Source organism: Pocillopora damicornis, chromosome 9 (genome assembly GCF_964200805.1).
Source record: "Pocillopora damicornis chromosome 9, jaPocDami1.2, whole genome shotgun sequence".
Classification (NCBI taxonomy): domain Eukaryota; kingdom Metazoa; phylum Cnidaria; class Anthozoa; order Scleractinia; family Pocilloporidae; genus Pocillopora; species Pocillopora damicornis.
In genome coordinates this window covers 142724-159776 of record NC_142678.1, presented here as the reverse complement: position 1 = coordinate 159776, position 17053 = coordinate 142724, and the positions used below count along the sequence as shown (strand labels likewise).

The window sequence follows — 17053 nt, the reverse complement described above, 5'->3', positions numbered from 1 at the left end:
CTGTAGGAGGGGTAGGTTGGAAAGATTTTACCCAAGGGAAATACTTATATGGTGTTCTATTCTTTTTTGACATTTTCTTTGTCGATGATTGAAAAACAAACATATTATTTTTTTCATTTTATGTTCTTCCATAGCATGTTATGTTGGATAAGAAAAAGCATGTTAGTCTCGTAAAATTTAAAATTGACAAAATTGAACAAGTTGTTTATCCACACCTCTCCCCCTGGGATTAAAACTTCTTTGTTTAGACATTTTCCCGCAAGTCGTCATATAAGGTAGTAATAACTGTAAAGCTTACAATAAAATATCAGGTAAAATGGCACTTGGAAAACAACTGCCGAAATAAATGTGGGTAAATTTCGGAGGTTAGGTGTGTTCGCTAGATGTGTTTATGTTCATTTAAGGCCAGCGGTTTCAAACCCTCACCAGCCGACATCTTCATTGAGGAAGAAAACACAGCAAAATTTTGGCAATTATTTCGCCTACTTGCTGCCGGTTTGGTATGTTATTTGTCCACAAAAAGCTTCCTTTTTAATTGGAGACTCTTTTCATCGCCACAAGTCAATGACGATGGGTACCCGCCTAGTTTTGCGGAGTTTACTCAACGAACTTTCATTAGTTCGGAAATGCTTTTCAACATCCAGTAACTGCAAGCTTCGTAGGGGTCGCTTGTATCAAAACGCCAGATGTTCTGCGAGCTTTTTTGGTTCATCAGCTGTGGAAAATCAACAATCTCATCAGGAAGAAAGCAGAGAAGAACGTTTTCGTAAACAACGGAGAAATATAGGGCTCATCATCGGATCATCTGTCGGCCTGATTAGTTCGCTGTATTTTTTATCCAGGAGACTCAATCAAGCTCGTGCCGAAGGGAAAAATCTTCCTATTGATTTTAAAACTGATAGAAACGTGGTTGAAACTCAAGACAAGGGAGAGGACGAGACAGAAGGTAAACGGAAGAAGGATAAACGTGGATTTAAAGAGAGAAGGGTAATAAAAACCTTTTTGATTTTTTTGACATCTTCCCAGTACTGGTTTTACTGATGTTATCCTCGATCCAAATTTAACTTGTATGTGTTTAAAATGGTCATCGTATATTTTTACTATTCCTAAAAACAGTTAACAATACATTACATTTTCGAAGGAGTAGTCGATTATTTGTACGCGCAGGCAATGTATCACATTTGGCTTTTTTGTTTTTGTTGGAGGGTATGGGGAGGGTAGTTTTAAGTTTTATTTAAAACTGTGTAATAGGAAAACAATAATCATACCAGACTCCACTCGAATTTTTCCTCAAACATATGTTAAGGCACTTGTCAAACTTCAATCTAAAGCTGTCTTATCAGTGTAGACATGATTGTTATGTTCTCAGTAGAAGTGCACATATTGCAGCTAGTTTTCAGGAACTCAGTGTAACAAAAGAACAAATAAACCACATTATTCTTAACATACCAGTAACATGAAATATGTGAAAAACAAAATGACAGGAGGTGAACCAGTTGGCTTTCAAATTACTAGTATGGTCCAAAAAGAGATGGTTAAGAAAGAGGGTAACTGCATTCCAAGTCTCAATAGAAAAGTGTCATTCTGCATACTCTCCTGCATGTGGAGGAGGCTGGCATGTGCTTATTACACACCTTGATTAACTTTGATTGTTTAATGGGGGAACTTTGAATTTAAGAGTAAAAGGCTTATGAATCTAGAGAGCAGGGAAAGGTATGTGTGTTAAGTGGTGAAGTCTTTCCCTTGTTCCTCAGATTATTGAGTATGAAAATCGAATCAGACAATACAGCACTCCAGACAAGGTTTTCAGATACTTTGCAACACTAAAAGTTGTGCATATTGGTGAGGACAATGATGTGTTCATGACACCTGAGGATTTTGTGAGATCATTGACCCCAGGAAAAATACAACCTGCTGGTAAAGAAGGATTTTGTAATTCTTGATCTCTATTGTGTTGTGCTTTAAATTGTAGACACTAAGCAATTTGATTTGCAGAAATTGTGCCAAAAAACCTTTGCTTAATTCTTGGACTGGTTTAACTTTAAGACATTAAATGAAAGCTATTAATGATAATTTCCCTGCATAACTTAAACTCAAACTAGTATTGTATTATTGAATTAGTAGTACTTATTTTTCTCAAAGTAGCTTTTCCTATGCTATAAGTAATTCTCAAATTATTCAGTTGATTTTTATTCCTTTGTCCCTTTATGTTTGAAATATTTTATTTTTACATATATCTATTTATTCATTCATATTACTTGTTTCAGGATTGGGACTTGATGAACATGAAAGATTTAATCCTGAGGTACATAATTGCCCTAGACAAGTGATAGCTGATTGTATTATTGTATACATCCCAGCTTAACAATGTTGATCCATAGTTTTTTTTTGCCACTTAATTTATAACTTTGAAGCTTTGAATACAGCAAAATTAGTACAGGAGAATAGTTTCTTTTCCATTTTAGTTGTTTCTATCTCCATGTGCTTGCAGTGTTCCCTCATGTATGTAAGAAGTTCCTCTTCTGGTTAAGTGCCTTCCTTCCAATAAATGACCCTCCCTTTAGCCAAAATTTTAACTAGGCCCTAGGTGTTTCTTTGAGGAAATGCAGTATTTGATTTCCATTTTCATATGATAGAAAAATATTATTATATATAAAGTTATAACCTTTTTGAGTTGAGAACAATATTATTATATATAAAGTTATAACCTTTTTGAGTTTCAGCTATGCACCTTTTGCAACATTACTAATAGACAAATGAGGAGAATGCTAAGAAGAAGTAACAGATAAATCATATTTATTATACAATATCATAGATATATTTTTTAAAATTTACTCTTATATTTTATGGCTGAAGAGTCAGGAATTACACTCAGCTGGTCACTCACCTAGTGGGTACTAAAATCTATGCATGCATGTCTCCCTTCCCCCTTTTTTCATTGCTTCCCCCTTTTTTCATTGCTTCCCCCTTATTTCCTTCTCACAGTCACAAAAATGTGATTTTTTTGGCTTTGACTTTTCAGAAACACAAGTATAAAGGAGAGCTTTCTGAACACTTGGGTCAGGACAGTGTTTTCTTGAGGATGGGAGAACATGGGCTTATTTCGCTCTCTGACTATATTTTTCTTCTAACAGTGTTATCATGTATGTCTGTTTGCTATTGTGTTGATAATGTAGAGAAAAGTTATGTTTTGGGAGTTTAGAGGGTTAAAGTGCCAATTCTTGGGTAGTCCTTGTTCCTCAGAAGTATACTTTTTTGACTGTTTCTTTTCTCAGTTCATCTTACACGTTCGCTGGAATTTTCTTTGGCTTTGTTTAAATTGATTGAAACTTTTGTTAGTTATGTACCAGTTTTATTGAAAGGCTAGTGTCATTTCTAAATAAGAGAAGGTATTCTTTCTTTCTGTTTAGTACCTCCCAGAATGTTTGAAATTGCATTCCAAATGTTTGATTTAAATGGAGATGGGGAAGTTTCACCAGAGGAATTTGAAAAGGTAGGAGATTTGTGATGGTTTACTTTTTTGGGTCTTGGCTGTTTCCTTTATTATCATAATCATCATCTGCACAGTCATTAGAGACTTACAGCTTGATACTTACAGCAAAAATCAGTTAGAAAATGGGGAGATTGAACCTCTTGCCATCTGTTTTCAGCCCTTTGTACTTGATTTTGTTTCTTACAAATTTTATGCTGTTAACTTTTATGACTTTATCTGGAGCATACCTTAGGTGGAACAAAACTCACTCAAGTTAAAGAGGAATTCCCTCTTAGAGCTGTGAAAGAAGCAGAGATCCTCAGAGAGCTGAGAAACGTTAAATGGAAGAAAGCCACTGGCTTAGGTAACCTCCCCTCTGGATTGCTTAAAGATGCAGCAGAAGTCATAACAAAGCCTTTGACTTTTATTATCAACTTATCTCTTGCAACTGAAGTTGTCCCTACCAAATGGAAAGTGACCAAGGTGATTTGTCTCTTCAAGACTGGTGCTTTGGCAGAAATAGACAACTACAGACGGATTTCAATTCTCCCTACTTTGTTAAAGGTTTTGGTGAGAAGGGTGTATAAGCAGGTAATGAAGCAGCTTGAATGCAGTGGCCATCTCTCCGAAGATCAGTTTGGCTATAGGTCTTATCACTCAACTGAATTGGCAGTAACTCTCTTTACAGACTTAATCTAGAAAGAAGTGGATGGCAGTAAAGCAACAGGAGCAGTGTTCATTGACTTGTCTAGAGCATCAATACTGGTTTACTGATTGTTTGTTCCTTTGGAAGCAGGGAGCAATTTAAGGGAGTGCTGTCTGAACCTAATCCTGTTTTCACAGGTGTACCCGTCTTTTAACATGGTTAACAGTGATGGTAAAGCAAGCTTAAAACAGCAGAAATCGCTAGAAACTTCGACGGATACACAGGGCACGAGTAAGTTTTTATTGATTTTACGTGTAAAATATTCAGATTTCGAAATATTTATCGTTATAAATCGACCATATTTCGTTCCCCATACTATGCCTTATAACGTGTTCAAATTTTCAACGGTTCCTCCCGTAACTTAACACCGAGTCACACAACGCGTGACGCGTTCATGAATTCATCGTTGGCTTTTTCTCGAGGGAGTTACTACATCACGGGCGACGAGCGGGGATAGAAAAAACGACCCAAATACGAGTGGTCAGCGGTGAAACAACTTTCATACTTCATATATAGACAGATCATTTGTAGTATCAGGAAACAATCGTGTTGTAAAGCCGAAGTGTAAACAGTTTACTTCGCTAAATAAAATGTTAAGCAATTCAAAAGTGTTGATTGTACATATATCTTTTACTGCTTTAATAAACAATGAAGGCATCGGTGGCATCCGAAGGGGTACCAAGAAGAATTAAATGTACGTTTTGTAGTTGCAGAAAACAATCGTGTTGTAAAGCCGAAATGTTACCAAGTTACACTTCGCTACTTAAAAAGTTAAGCAATTTTCCTCAAGCTTTAACTGGAACAATACTTTTAATGCAGGTAATTTAGTGTTAACAACTGGGTTGAAAACGTAAATTAGCCACCGTAAAGGGTAAAAAAGCTGACGTTCGAGCGTTAGCCCTTCGTCAGAGCGATACTTTTAATGCTCTATTCTATGCTCAGAGCGATACTTTTAATGCTCTATTAACCAACGGAGGCATCGGGAAAGGCATTAGTGACACCGGGAAAGGCATCAAGAAGAATGATATTCACGTTATGTAACTTGTTGTGTGACGAAAAAAACGTATCTTGACTTGTTCAAAGCATTAATCACAGTTGGCTTCCTTTTCACTTGAATTTTGTATCCACAGCCTAAGATGAGAAATTTAAAATTTCTATCAGCTGAAGTTCTTTTACTGCATATTATATCTATTCAATCGCCCCCAATTCACGTGGAAAAAAGGCAAGTAGGAAAACACTGAGCTTCGAGAAACAGCCATGTTAAGGCTAATGTATTTACCATTCCTTAAATATTTACAATCAAGACCACTCGTTTAGGAGACCTTTTCTCAAAAGATCCACACGTGCAAATAACGCTGTTTTCCGTTCGAAATGTTTTTCTTCCTATTCAATTGAACAACTGACTTAGCGTTTAAGCCGAGAAAAAAATCATAAAGTTTGAATTCTGGGATGTTGTCCACTGTTGGCTCCATCAAGTTACGATTCTGCACCATTGACGCTCGTGAAAATCTATCTTTCCCTCGAAATATCCAAAACAATAATTGCCTTCAACAGAAAAGCCATTGAGATGATCTTTCAAAAAGTCGATCTCTAAATCTCTTAACATTGTTGGCTTTTGGTCTTCATCCATGGCAAAATCTTCCAGGAAAAGCAAACTACAGTGCGAAAACCAAGTTCCTGCCAAATATGATTGACATTTTTGACAACCGGAAATCATGATACTTTTTTTTCGTCACGCACGTCACGCAGCTAGCTACAAACCATATATATAATTATTCTTGGTGCCTTTCCAAATGCCACTGACTCCCTCTCCGAAGCCTCCATTGTTTATTGAAGCAGTAAAAGATATGAGTTCAATCAACACTTTTGAAAAATTGCTTAAACTGTGAAGTAAACTGTTAACATTTCGGCTTTACAACACGATTGTCTCTGGAACAACAAATTATATGTCTCTATATGAAGTATAAAAGCTGTTTCACCGCTGACCGCTCATATTTGGGTCGTTTTTTCTATCCCCGCTCGACGCCCGTGATGTAGTAACTCCCTTTTCTCCAGACGTGAACTTGGGCCGCCTATGGTGTCGGAGGCATGAATCAGGATAGCTTTCCCGTTTTTGATGATTATACAGTTTAGTTTAACTCTGGAATCCCGTCACGAAATCGACTAAAATTCTATTTATACGATTCGGGATTCTTTAGAGCCACGCAAGTAATTTGGTTTTCATCCGACGGACCACTTCAATTCGATTTCACTGCTTACCGGAGTCCGCAGGGTGAAAACTAATGATGGCAGAAGTAGAAGCGGCATTGGACGAGGCTAAAAGAACGAGGAGGACGGCGAAGGCAGCGTTTACCCGCCGTGGGAATACCTTGCGCAAAAAGCTAAAAGAGAGCAGGCCCAGAGACGAAATTATGGAAGCCTTTCACGGCATGAAAACAGCGTTCGAGAACTTGGTGGTAAAGCACGAGGAATACACACAGTTGATTCAGGACGATGAAGCATTCGAAGCGGAGGAGAAATGGTTGGAGGAGTGCGAGGACTTCTATCTTCAGATGGAAATCGGTGCAAAGGACTACTCGAAAGCGAAATCGGTATCGCAAGGCGAAAAATCTGGATTGGACAGCGGAAAGTCGGCATCGGACAACGGAACACCCATCGTGGAAAGTGGAAAATCAGGATTGGAGAGCGGAACTTCGGAGCTGGAAAGCGGAGCGAAGGACTCAGAGAGCGTAATTGAGATGGAAATCACGAAACAAGTGGGAAATTCAGCAGGACAAGGCAAAGGAAGTGTTAAGGCCACAGCTGCGAACGGAACAGAAACTGAGTCAGGAAATGGACATACGATAGCTGGAGAAAATCCTGGAGGAAACTGTAACAACGGCACCAAACATGAAAGCAGCGTAAATACTTCTTGTGGTTTTAAGATGGAGAAGCCGAAAATGCCTCGCTTCGCAGGGGACGTCAGGGACTATGCGATCTTCCGGTCAGACTTCAAACACGCTGTGGATGGCAGATACAGCAAGAGAGACGGAATTTCTTTGCTCCGTACTAGCTTACAAGGGCGACCGCTAGACTTGATTAAAGGTATCGGTACAGATTACGACGCCGCATGGAGCTATCTGGACTCAGTGTACGGCGACCCTAGATTCGTAGCAGACACCATAACCCAGGACATCACTAAGTTCAGACCTCTTCGCGATGGAGAAGATGCTAGGCTTTGTGATTTGGTGCACCTTGTGCAAAGAAGTTTTACCACACTGAAAGAGGTTGGACGTCCGCATGACATGGACAACAACCACATGTTGGCCCTTATCGAGCAGAGAATGTGCACTGACGACCGCAAAGTATGGGCGCGACACTTAGAGAACAGCGGAAAGGAGGCGACCCTGGCGCAGCTTATTGTGTGGATGAACACTGAGATGAAGTCCAGGATGAGAGCGACGGCAGCATTGAGAAGCACAGGCCCACCAACAAGGCATCCTGTTGGCCATTTTGGATCTGATATTAACGCTCCAAAGTCAGGTCTCCAACACAAGTGTTGGATCTGCAAAAATTCAAGTCACTGGACTGATCAGTGCCAGAAGTTTGCCTCGCTAAATCTAGAAGATAGGATAAAGGCTGTGAAGGAGAACTACGCATGCTTCAGTTGCTTAAAACGTGCCGGAAGAGATCACAGGTCCAGCAATTGTTCCAGAAGACGCCAGTGTCCTGAAAAAAGCAATGGAATCCAGTGCCCTTATTACCATCACCCTCTCTTGCACAGAGCAATTCAGTTGACTATCGCAACTGTTACGTCGGTGATTAACAACCAGAAAGCATTGTTGCCTATCGTGCAAGTGGACATAGTTGGACAAGGCCATCTCCTGCAGAGAGCGAACGCCTTAATGGATTCGGGAGCTCAAATAAGTTTGATCAGGTCGAGTGTGGCCGAAGCCCTCAAGTTAAAAGGAAAGCACGTTGTGATCACAATCACAAAGGTGGGCGGCCAAGAAGAGGAGCTCAGCACGAAGAGTTACCAGGTGCGCATCAGATCACTGGAAGACCGCAGCGCGCACGTCATACAGGCAATTGGAATACCTTGTATTAGTGAGGACATCACAGATGTCAAGGTTGCCGACATTGCAAGACAACTTGGTCTCGAAAAAGGTCAGTTTCGTCGAGGAAATGGACATATAGACTTGCTCATTGGAATAGATCAAGCAAAGCTGCACACGGGGGAAACGAGAGAGGCAGGAAATGTGGTAGCTCGCTATTCACCTCTCGGCTGGGTGGCATTTGGAGCAGTTCCTGGCAAACAGTCAGAGGCAAGTCATGTTTACCACATCAAGCTCGAAACGCCTGTAGACATGACAGACTTTTGGACCACGGAAAGTATGGGTGTTTCTGTAAAGCCTTGCAATTGTGAAGCTGGAAAGCTCAGTCAGATTGAAAGGGAAGAAGCGAAGATTATAGAAGAATCCTGCGAGAAGATAGGCAATCAATGGCTTATCCCTTATCCCTGGAAAAAGGATCCACGTCAGTTACCCAACAACAAGTCTCAAGCAAAGAAGAAATTAGAGGCAACCGAACGACGGCTGTTGAAGAATCCAGATCACGCCGCTGCCTATGATCTTCAAATGGTTGAAATGAATCACTTGCAGTTTTCAAGACGATTAACAGAGAAAGAGGCAAGAGAATACCCTGGTCCTGTTCACTTCATCTCACACCACGAGGTTTTAAGGCCGGAAAGCAAGAGCACGCCAGTTCGGATTGTGTTCAACTCGTCGGCAGCATTCCAAGGGCACAAGTTGAACGAATATTGGATGAAAGGACCTGACCTGTTGAATGACTTATTTGGTGTTGTTCTCAGGTTCCGAGAAAATCAGGTGGCTTTTATTGGAGACATATCCAAAATGTACCATAGAATCCGCATTCCAGAAATGGACCAGCACGTGCACAGGTTCTTATGGAGGAACTTACAGACACACCGTGAGCCGGACGTTTTTGTCAAAACAGTCTTGACATTCGGAGATAAACCAGCCCCCGCAATGGCGCAGATAGCCCTTCGAAAAACAGCAGAAGAAGCGAAAGAAGCCTTCCCAGCAGCAGCACAAGTAATTCAGGATAACACCTACATGGACGACATCTGCGACTCAGTATCAACCACAGAAGAGGCACGTGACCTGACTAGAGATATAGACAGCGTACTGGAGACAGGAGGTTTCAGAGTAAAAGGCTGGGTGTCAAACAGAGCGGAAACACTCTCAGGAGCCCCCAAAGAAGAAGAACAGAAAGCAGCAACGTTCCTGCAAGGAGGAAGTGTAGAAAAAGTGTTGGGCGTGGTTTGGGACAGCAGTACAGATACATTTTCGTTTGCAGTAAAATCGGATCTCCTTGATTGTCAAAAGCCAATACAGCTTTCAAAGAGGAAAGTGCTGAGCCAAATAGCCCGCATCTATGACCCCATTGGATTTGCAAGTGCATTCATGATAAGAGCCAAGATCGCTCTTCAGGCGCTTTGGAGAAGGGGAATCAGCTAGGATGAAGAGTTACCGCCCGAACTGTCTGAGAGGTGGAAAGGACTGTTTCAAGAGATGGTACAATTGAATGGGGTGCGGTTTGATAGATGTATCACGCCGGCAAACGCAATTGGACAGCCCGTCCTTTGTGTTTTCTCTGATGCTTCAGAAGATGCATTTGGAGCTTGTGCATATGCAAGATGGCAATTGAGTACTGGAGGTTTCAATGCACAGTTCATCGCGGCCAAGTCAAGAGTAGCACCTTTGAAGAAACTGACAATCCCCCGTTTAGAGCTTCAAGGTGCAGTGTTAGCCTCCCGACTGGGCAAGACCATTCTTAAAGAGTCTCGGCTGAAGTTTGATAAATCAGTGTTCTTCCTGGATAGCAAGATTGTGTTGGCATGGATCTGCAGCGAAACAAGGCGATTCAAACCATTTGTTTCAGTTAGAATTGGAGAGATCCAAGATAATTCAGATCCTGCTCAGTGGAGACACGTCCCAGGAGAGAAAAACGTAGCGGATGACGTATCACGTGGAATTCCAGTGGAAAGCTTGGCTGGCAGGTGGCAGTATGGACCAGACTTTCTGCGTCTCCCCGAGAGCGAGTGGCCACAAGACTCCCCAGTTGCTGATGAAGTTGAAGTTGAGAAGGAGCACCGTAAAGTTCATATAGTTGGTGAGCAGATCAATACTCAGTCTCCCATTGATTGCAACAAGTTTTCAAACTGGAGACGGCTCATCAGAGTTACCGCTTACGCGTTGAGATTTATCAGGAGACTGCGAGCACGTGGGCGCAAAGAATCGGCAGAGGAAGAAAAAGCACTGGAGCCTGAAGATGGTCCTCTCTCGCCCGAAGAGTTCAATTGTGCAGAGACGCACTGGTTAAAGGAGAGTCAGAAAACCCTGAAAGACCGCCTCAGCAAAGGAGAATTTAGAAACCTCAGCCCTTACGTAGACCAAGAAGGCGTATTGAGAGTAGGTGGCCGAGCAGACAAAGCTTTAGTTTCATATGAGACCAGACATCCTGTGTTACTTCCCCGAGATCATCGGATATCGCGCCTCATTGTCCAGCATGCTCATCAGTTTGGACACCCCGGAGTGGCAGCGACAGTGGCAAAAACAAGAACAAGGTACTGGATCGTTCGAGCTCACGACCTGGCGAAGTCAGTTAAGTTCCGTTGTGTGGTTTGCCGTGAAATTGGAGCAAGAGTAGAATCGCAAGTCATGGCTGACTTACCTAAAAGTTGTCTGGCACCGTTTACTCTACCGTTTCACCACACGTCATGTGATTACTTTGGCCCTTACCGAGTCAGGATCAGCCGCAACAAGATTGCCAAGCACTATGCTGTGATTTTTACATGCTTAAACACAAGAGCAGTTCATCTTGAACTAGCAGCGGATTGCACGACTATGGAGTTTATGCAAGTTCTCAGAAGATTTTATGCCTTAAGAGGGGTTCCCGCGTTGATGATAAGCGACAATGGCTCCCAGTTAGTTGGTGCAGAACGAGAGCTGCGGGAAATGATTGAGGGACTGGATACCGAGAAGTTACAAGAATTCTCCGCGGAAAGAGGAATGAAGTGGCAGTTCACGACTCCGGCAGCTCCACATCAGAATGGTTGTGCGGAATCCTTGGTAAAGAGTTGCAAGATCGGCTTAAAAAAGGCAGTTGGCGAGCAAATACTAACCTCACTAGAGCTGCAGACCTGTCTCGTTGAAGTTGCAAATTTAGTCAACCAACGTCCAATAGGCCGAATCCCCAGTGATCCCGACGATGGTTCATATCTTTGCCCTAATGATATGTTACTTGGAAGAGCATCGTCTACTGTTCCACAAGGACCATTCAGACACACAAAGAATCCTAGGCACAGAGTTGAATTTGTCCAGAAAATAGTCGACTCGTTTTGGACCCGCTGGACAAGAGATGTCTTCCCGTCGCTACTACCCAGAAAACCGTGGCATGCAGAGAAACGCAATGTTCGAGTTGATGACTTTGTGATCGTGCAAACTTCAAGTGCAATTCGTGGAACATGGAATGTTGGCCGAGTAGTCAGTGTCTACCCCGGAGAGGATGGAAAGGTCAGGAACGTAAAGGTTAGAACCCGCACTGGCGAGTATGAAAGGCCCATCACCAAGATTGCAGTTATATACCCAGTAGAGGGATACGACGACAAGGACAAATAAGGATGAGAGCTAACGCCCTCATCGGGGCGGAGAGTGTTTCGAGAAGAACATTGCTCGCGTGACATTTGCGTTACGTTTAAAAGTTTATTTAGTTTAATATTTCACTTTTTCTTTTCACTTATTGATCACCTTGATTGACACTGAAATATGAGTAAGTTGATGGTTTTTAGTTAGTTTTTTTACACGTGTCGTGTCGGAGGCATGAATCAGGATAGCTTTCCCGTTTTTGATGATTATACAGTTTAGTTTAACTCTGGAATCCCGTCACGAAGTAAGTCAGTTGTTTTAAGTCGTTTTTGGTTTCCTTAGGCTTTGTTACATTCAATTATTCGCGTTGATTTCTGTTAGTGTAATTTCTGTAAGACCGCATGTAATTAGCGGTTAAATCTGTTCGTGTTTTGAAGATTATATGATGTGCTTAGGTCTCTTATTTTTGGTTAGGTTCTGTTGTTTAGAAATCTTATTTATTTATTGTTTCAGATCGAATAAAATTCTATTTATACGATTCGGGATTCTTTAGAGCCACGCAAGTTATTTTGATTTTCATCCGACGGACCAGTTCTTTGAGCATAAATCTTTCCAAATCCTGAATAATTACTATTTGTTATCAGAACGATTGTCTGCCGCAATCCTCAACCCTTAACAAAACGATCTATTTTTTTTGGTGAAAGAACGTTTCCTGTCCACGTAGAACGTTTGAAGTACTACCCTTCTGATCCCCTAACTCTATCAACTCGGACGTCGTCCAGTTTAAAAGTTCCATTTTCTAAAAAGCAACTGAAGTGGTTGCGTTAACAAACTTTTTAAGGGTTTAAGTAGTTCAGGAATTAAAAATATTTATACATTTCCATAGTTATTGTCACGTTACAGAAGTGCCCTTTTGTGTTACAAAAGTGCCTGAAAAAAGATAGAAATGTGCCCTTTCCTCCAGCTCTCTCTCTCTCTCTCTCTCTCTCTCTCTCTCTCTCTCTCTCTCTCTCTCTCTCTCTCTCTCTCTCTCTCCATAGGTATCGTCTGGCACTTTTGTAACTTTTGCCTCCTTTTGCAATAATTTGTCCATTTTTACGTGGTAACGCACAACATGTTGTCAGTGGAAGCCTCTCACAATGAACCCCTTGCACACCAACATTAAACAAATAACTTTAAAATCAGAGAGATTGAGATGCTTTATTGTGGCAAGGAGGTTACAAAAGTTCCCTACATCGTGGTAAGCACTTTTTAAAAAGCTTTCAGATCGATTTCTGTACGAAGTTGTAGCTATTACCTTACCATTTATATGCCACACGATTCTCTAAATTACCACAGTAATTTGAATTCGAGATATTGCGGCCCAGAAAATTTTATCGTGTATGTATATGACTTTTCATGTCCATGAAAAGAATCACGATTCGGAAATAGCCCGTTTTTTGCATCGCCAGTTTGAAAAATAGATTGAGTCACTTTGAATCAACCAGCATCCACGAAATTTCAAAGGAAGTTTTACACGTCTTTTTTAAATCTGACAAAGAAAACGAGAAGTGAATTGGATGTTTTCTGATTTTTTGGTGAATTTTTTAAGTTACCCATGTCTCAAAACCGGTAAGGTTACAAAAAGTCCCTATTTGCTAGAAGTTCCAACAAGTGATTTCGGGTTAATTTTGTTAGAGATTGGGAAAAAAAGGTCAACCAATATAGACATTACTGCAGTAGAAATAAGTGATAAAAATTTCAGGTCTTTCCTATAAAACGCAAGGGAACCAGCACTGAGAAAAGGGTTTATGCAACCTTGCCGCATATTGCGTTATCGGGGATAGAGATATATTGGCTTTACAGTTGAATGTGTGACTCAATGCATTGGTGAATGATCATGAAAGGTATACTGGGAAACGCTTCACATGCAAGAACGTTGCTTGTATGGTTTCCTACATACCGGAAAGGTATCCAAAATGAGTGTTGTTAATTTAAATAGTGTGAGCGTTTATAGATTGATCACACCGTTTGTCAAACAACTACCCAAAGGATCCAGAAGAAACCAAGGCTCAAATTCAATCATGAATATCCTCAAAAACAACGGGAATGGGATGGACGCAATTGATTCCATTAAAAGACAAAGACAGCAACTAAAAGGCACTGCGATTAGTAGCGCAAAATATGATGCACCACGCCTGTAAGTCTAATTGTCTCAGGACCGCTCATAGTCGCCTTTTGCGTTCATCTCGTGAACATCTCAGGAAATTGTTTTTGAATGGTTGGCCGGCCATTTCATCTCTGTTTTTATTTCAATTGTTCTTTTTTAGAGGAATCTTCAGAATTTTATTTAATTTTAGTGTCTACGGAGGAATATCCAGTAATATTTTGGTTAAGATGGAAAGGGAGCGGCTAAATAAATGCTAACGCCCCCCTTTTCCTCTTGAACAATTTACACAAGTCATAGGTTATTAGTATTACTCATTCGGGGCTATACTAAGAAACCATCTACTTTTCTATGGGTTTTAGTGTTATATTTTGGTGACTTCATTTTATCATTCTCGGTTATTTTTAATTTTTCGAGTAGCTCAAAAAGCGCGCTAGTTCAGCTCGAAAGCACGCTCGCACTTGTATACTGCACTGCACTGCACTACACTACACTACACCATGCAATTAATTTGAATCACTTTTGGTTATTTTTTTCACCTCAGCATTCTTAAAAAATGAACAAAGACAATATATATTTGCTCTTAATTGCTGAAGAATCAAGTCGCACATCTCATACATGCACTTTTACCGAGAGTGGCTCTGTAACAGTTGCTCTGTAAGTACAGGGTTAATCGAAACTCGAAACACTGTTGAACAGACTGCTCACTTCAGTTAACTAGACCCTGTGAGCAGGGTAACTGGGATACCTGGATGGTACTGAATCCGTGGAATCAAGTGTAATGATACTACGGGTGTCGGACTAGTATACTGAAATAGTGAGCTCAAGTCTGGCCAAGGGCATACACCTGTCTCAAAACATAGGCATGCTATGCATGCAAGAGTTATTTTTTCTAGGGCGGGTGGATTACTTGAAACATTGTAAGTGGTCTACATTCTTACAAAAGGAAAGAAGATTGCTAACGCGGGAAAGAATGAAAATGTCGAATTACCTCACACACAGGTATTTGCTCCAGATGATCGTAATCCAATTACGTTGAAATACAAAACGACTGACAAAATAGTTTTATGGGCAAAAATCTCTTGATTTAATATTTTAACTTTAATCTTTATTACGCTATGCATAGATTTTGTTTCATTTCTAAATATTCCGAAAAAAGGATGATTTTACAAAAGAAATGCATAGTTATGCTTCCAACGTTAGCTTTAATCGTAACTCGTCGAAAAAAAGCTGGACTTAATGAAATGGATTTAAAGAAACAGGAAGTGTCCGCGATATATATCAGAAGTTACCCTATCAGCGCGTGTGCAGTTTACACTACCAGCAGCTCGATAAGATCAAACGAAGCACATGAATCAGTTAACCGATTCATTACTACCACTGCTAACAAGCAAAGGCGAGTGGTTTTAACATTTTTAGTTAAGAGTAAGCCTGTCCAGATTGTGCTAGTACTTTGCAGCAAACTTGTTCCGGCCAAAAGATACTCATAAGAGATAATCGCAATAAGTAAAAAATACATTTGTACCAAATCTGAAAGGTTTTCAAAATTAATTGTTTCTATGCAGAGGAAAATTGGCGCGTATTCGCTTGTTTGTTACAAAGTTTTTCACATTCCCAAAAGTTGCAAAAAGTTGCCACGCACAATGTGAATAGGCCCAAGTAAGAAGGCATTTAGGGGTTACCGCGAACTACACCTCTCCTTGGCTGACTGTACCTCGATTTGTTGTAAAATTATTCTATGGCAAGTTATTTGCAACAAGTGTATCTTGTTCACGTTCGGTTGAGTTAATAAAGAGGTTAAGCATGACGTTTACGGCAAACAGCAAAAATGAAACTTTTCCCGTCTGTCTTCAGCTGTCTGTACAGTAGAGTGAAAATATTTGTATTTGCGCTGAATAGTAGAAGACATTTTTCATCTTTTTTTTGTGTGATTTATTTAAGGATTAGAAGAAAAGAATAAAAAATCAGCGGTAATCTTTGCCGTTTTCCGTCTGCCGTAACCGTCATGCTTAAACTCACTAAGACACGTTTCGTTGAGTTAATATTAAAGACAGAGGTAATAGAATGTTTTTCAATACTTTTTCAGCAAAAAACTGAGGTAATTACAGCAGCCAATGGTAGTTTACTTGAACAGCGCAATGAACCAATATTGAGCAGTTAGGACCAAGCGCAAAAGAAATCATTCTAGCTTTGTAACAGAGATTTTTTTCCTTAAATAAATTAGCGCGCGGTTTTTATTTCAAACAACATCAACTCAAAGGAGCATCAATAACTTTTGAAGTTGACAGCTCTGTTGCTTATGATTCTGACCCATTAATTTAGGTGTATGTGAGATTGTTTGTTGTTTTAGCAAAACGTTGCAGTTGTCGAGACATACCCAGAAAGCCGCTTCTGTACGAATTGTTCTTTTTTTTTGCGTGGGTGACGCAATGTTTGGAAAATGTTTTCTCTTATGGCAAAACTGCACTCGGGTGATATGACGACACTCCATTTAGAGTAATTTTTAGCTGATTCTTAACACACATTGGTGGCGCGATATTTCCAAAAATCATATCATCTTTACAAGCCAAAAAATACATTTTTCTAGCTGAGGCTTTAAGGGTTACCTTTAAGGGAATACCTTTAGGGGAAATGTATGGCACTTCATGTACGTTGCGTTTATTACTCCTCTTTTCACGGTATGTCTTGCCAACAATTTGACTTGAGAAAGCGCAATCACATTTATTGCTACAAAGATTGTAGGCTTTAACTTTACTTGTATCCAGTAAGCTCGGATAGCCAGTACGCTCGACTTTGAAGATTTTCATTTACGTGTATTTTCTTTAAACAGAGGGCAGAATATGGGCAACTAAACAAGCCCGTAAGTTTATCACATCCCATCAGCATCAATAAGCTATTTACTTTGTTGTAGTTGATTCCCTATGAAATAAAGGAATATGTTCGTTCCAGTTATGTTAGCAAGAGTAACCAAATTGCATCAGCATCAATAAGCTCTTTACTTTGTTGTAGTTGATTTCCCATGAAATAATGGAATATGTTAGTTCCAGTTATGTTAACAAGAGTAACTAAATTGCACGTTG

At 40.4% G+C, this 17053-nt stretch overlaps 3 protein-coding genes across 7 annotated transcripts in view; all 3 read left to right on the top strand.

Annotated features, from left to right (window-relative positions):
- LOC149039502 (uncharacterized) overlaps positions 1 to 12365 on the top strand; it is a 59480-nt gene extending 47115 nt beyond the window's left edge. The window contains exons 1-2 of one of the 2 annotated variants that reach the window (XM_089181805.1): positions 4268 to 4409; positions 6377 to 12365. In XM_089181805.1, coding sequence (XP_089037931.1) covers positions 6461 to 9697 — 3237 coding nt within the window. In that variant the 5' untranslated portion in view covers positions 4268 to 4409; positions 6377 to 6460 and the 3' untranslated portion in view covers positions 9698 to 12365. Of the gene's footprint in view, positions 1 to 4267; positions 4410 to 4600 lie in introns of those variants that run through there. The other variant, XM_089181806.1, reaches the window with a different exon arrangement.
- On the top strand, positions 29 to 4786 carry LOC149039503 (calcium uptake protein 1, mitochondrial-like). 4 transcript variants are annotated; one of them, XM_089181812.1, is made up of 7 exons: positions 31 to 987; positions 1755 to 1917; positions 2268 to 2305; positions 3023 to 3143; positions 3411 to 3493; positions 3716 to 4063; positions 4316 to 4786. In XM_089181812.1, the coding sequence occupies exons 1-7, from the start codon at positions 565 to 567 to the stop codon at positions 4541 to 4543; spliced, it is 1404 nt and encodes a 467-aa protein (XP_089037938.1). In that variant the 5' UTR covers positions 31 to 564; the 3' UTR covers positions 4544 to 4786. The 4 variants fall into 4 exon arrangements, with proteins under 4 accessions (XP_089037940.1, XP_089037938.1, XP_089037941.1 ...); XM_089181813.1 differs by having other exon boundaries at positions 35 to 987; positions 4161 to 4786; XM_089181814.1 differs by lacking the exon at positions 3716 to 4063 and having other exon boundaries at positions 29 to 987.
- Positions 8834 to 12600, top strand: LOC149039501 (uncharacterized). Its single transcript, XM_089181809.1, has 2 exons — positions 8834 to 12131; positions 12341 to 12600. The coding sequence occupies exon 1, from the start codon at positions 9752 to 9754 to the stop codon at positions 11858 to 11860; it is 2109 nt and encodes a 702-aa protein (XP_089037935.1). The 5' UTR covers positions 8834 to 9751; the 3' UTR covers positions 11861 to 12131; positions 12341 to 12600.
- The last annotated feature ends 4453 nt before the right edge of the window (positions 12601 to 17053 follow it).

Coding starts and splice junctions, on each gene's coding strand:
- LOC149039503 (XM_089181812.1), top strand. CDS start 565: ATGACGATGGGTACCCGCCTAGTTTTGCGGAGTTTACTCAACGAACTT. Junction 988..1,754: donor GTGGATTTAAAGAGAGAAGG/GTAATAAAAACC, acceptor CTTGTTCCTCAG/ATTATTGAGTATGAAAATCG. Junction 3,494..3,715: donor CACCAGAGGAATTTGAAAAG/GTAGGAGATTTG, acceptor CTTTATCTGGAG/CATACCTTAGGTGGAACAAA.
- LOC149039501 (XM_089181809.1), top strand. CDS start 9,752: ATGGTACAATTGAATGGGGTGCGGTTTGATAGATGTATCACGCCGGCA.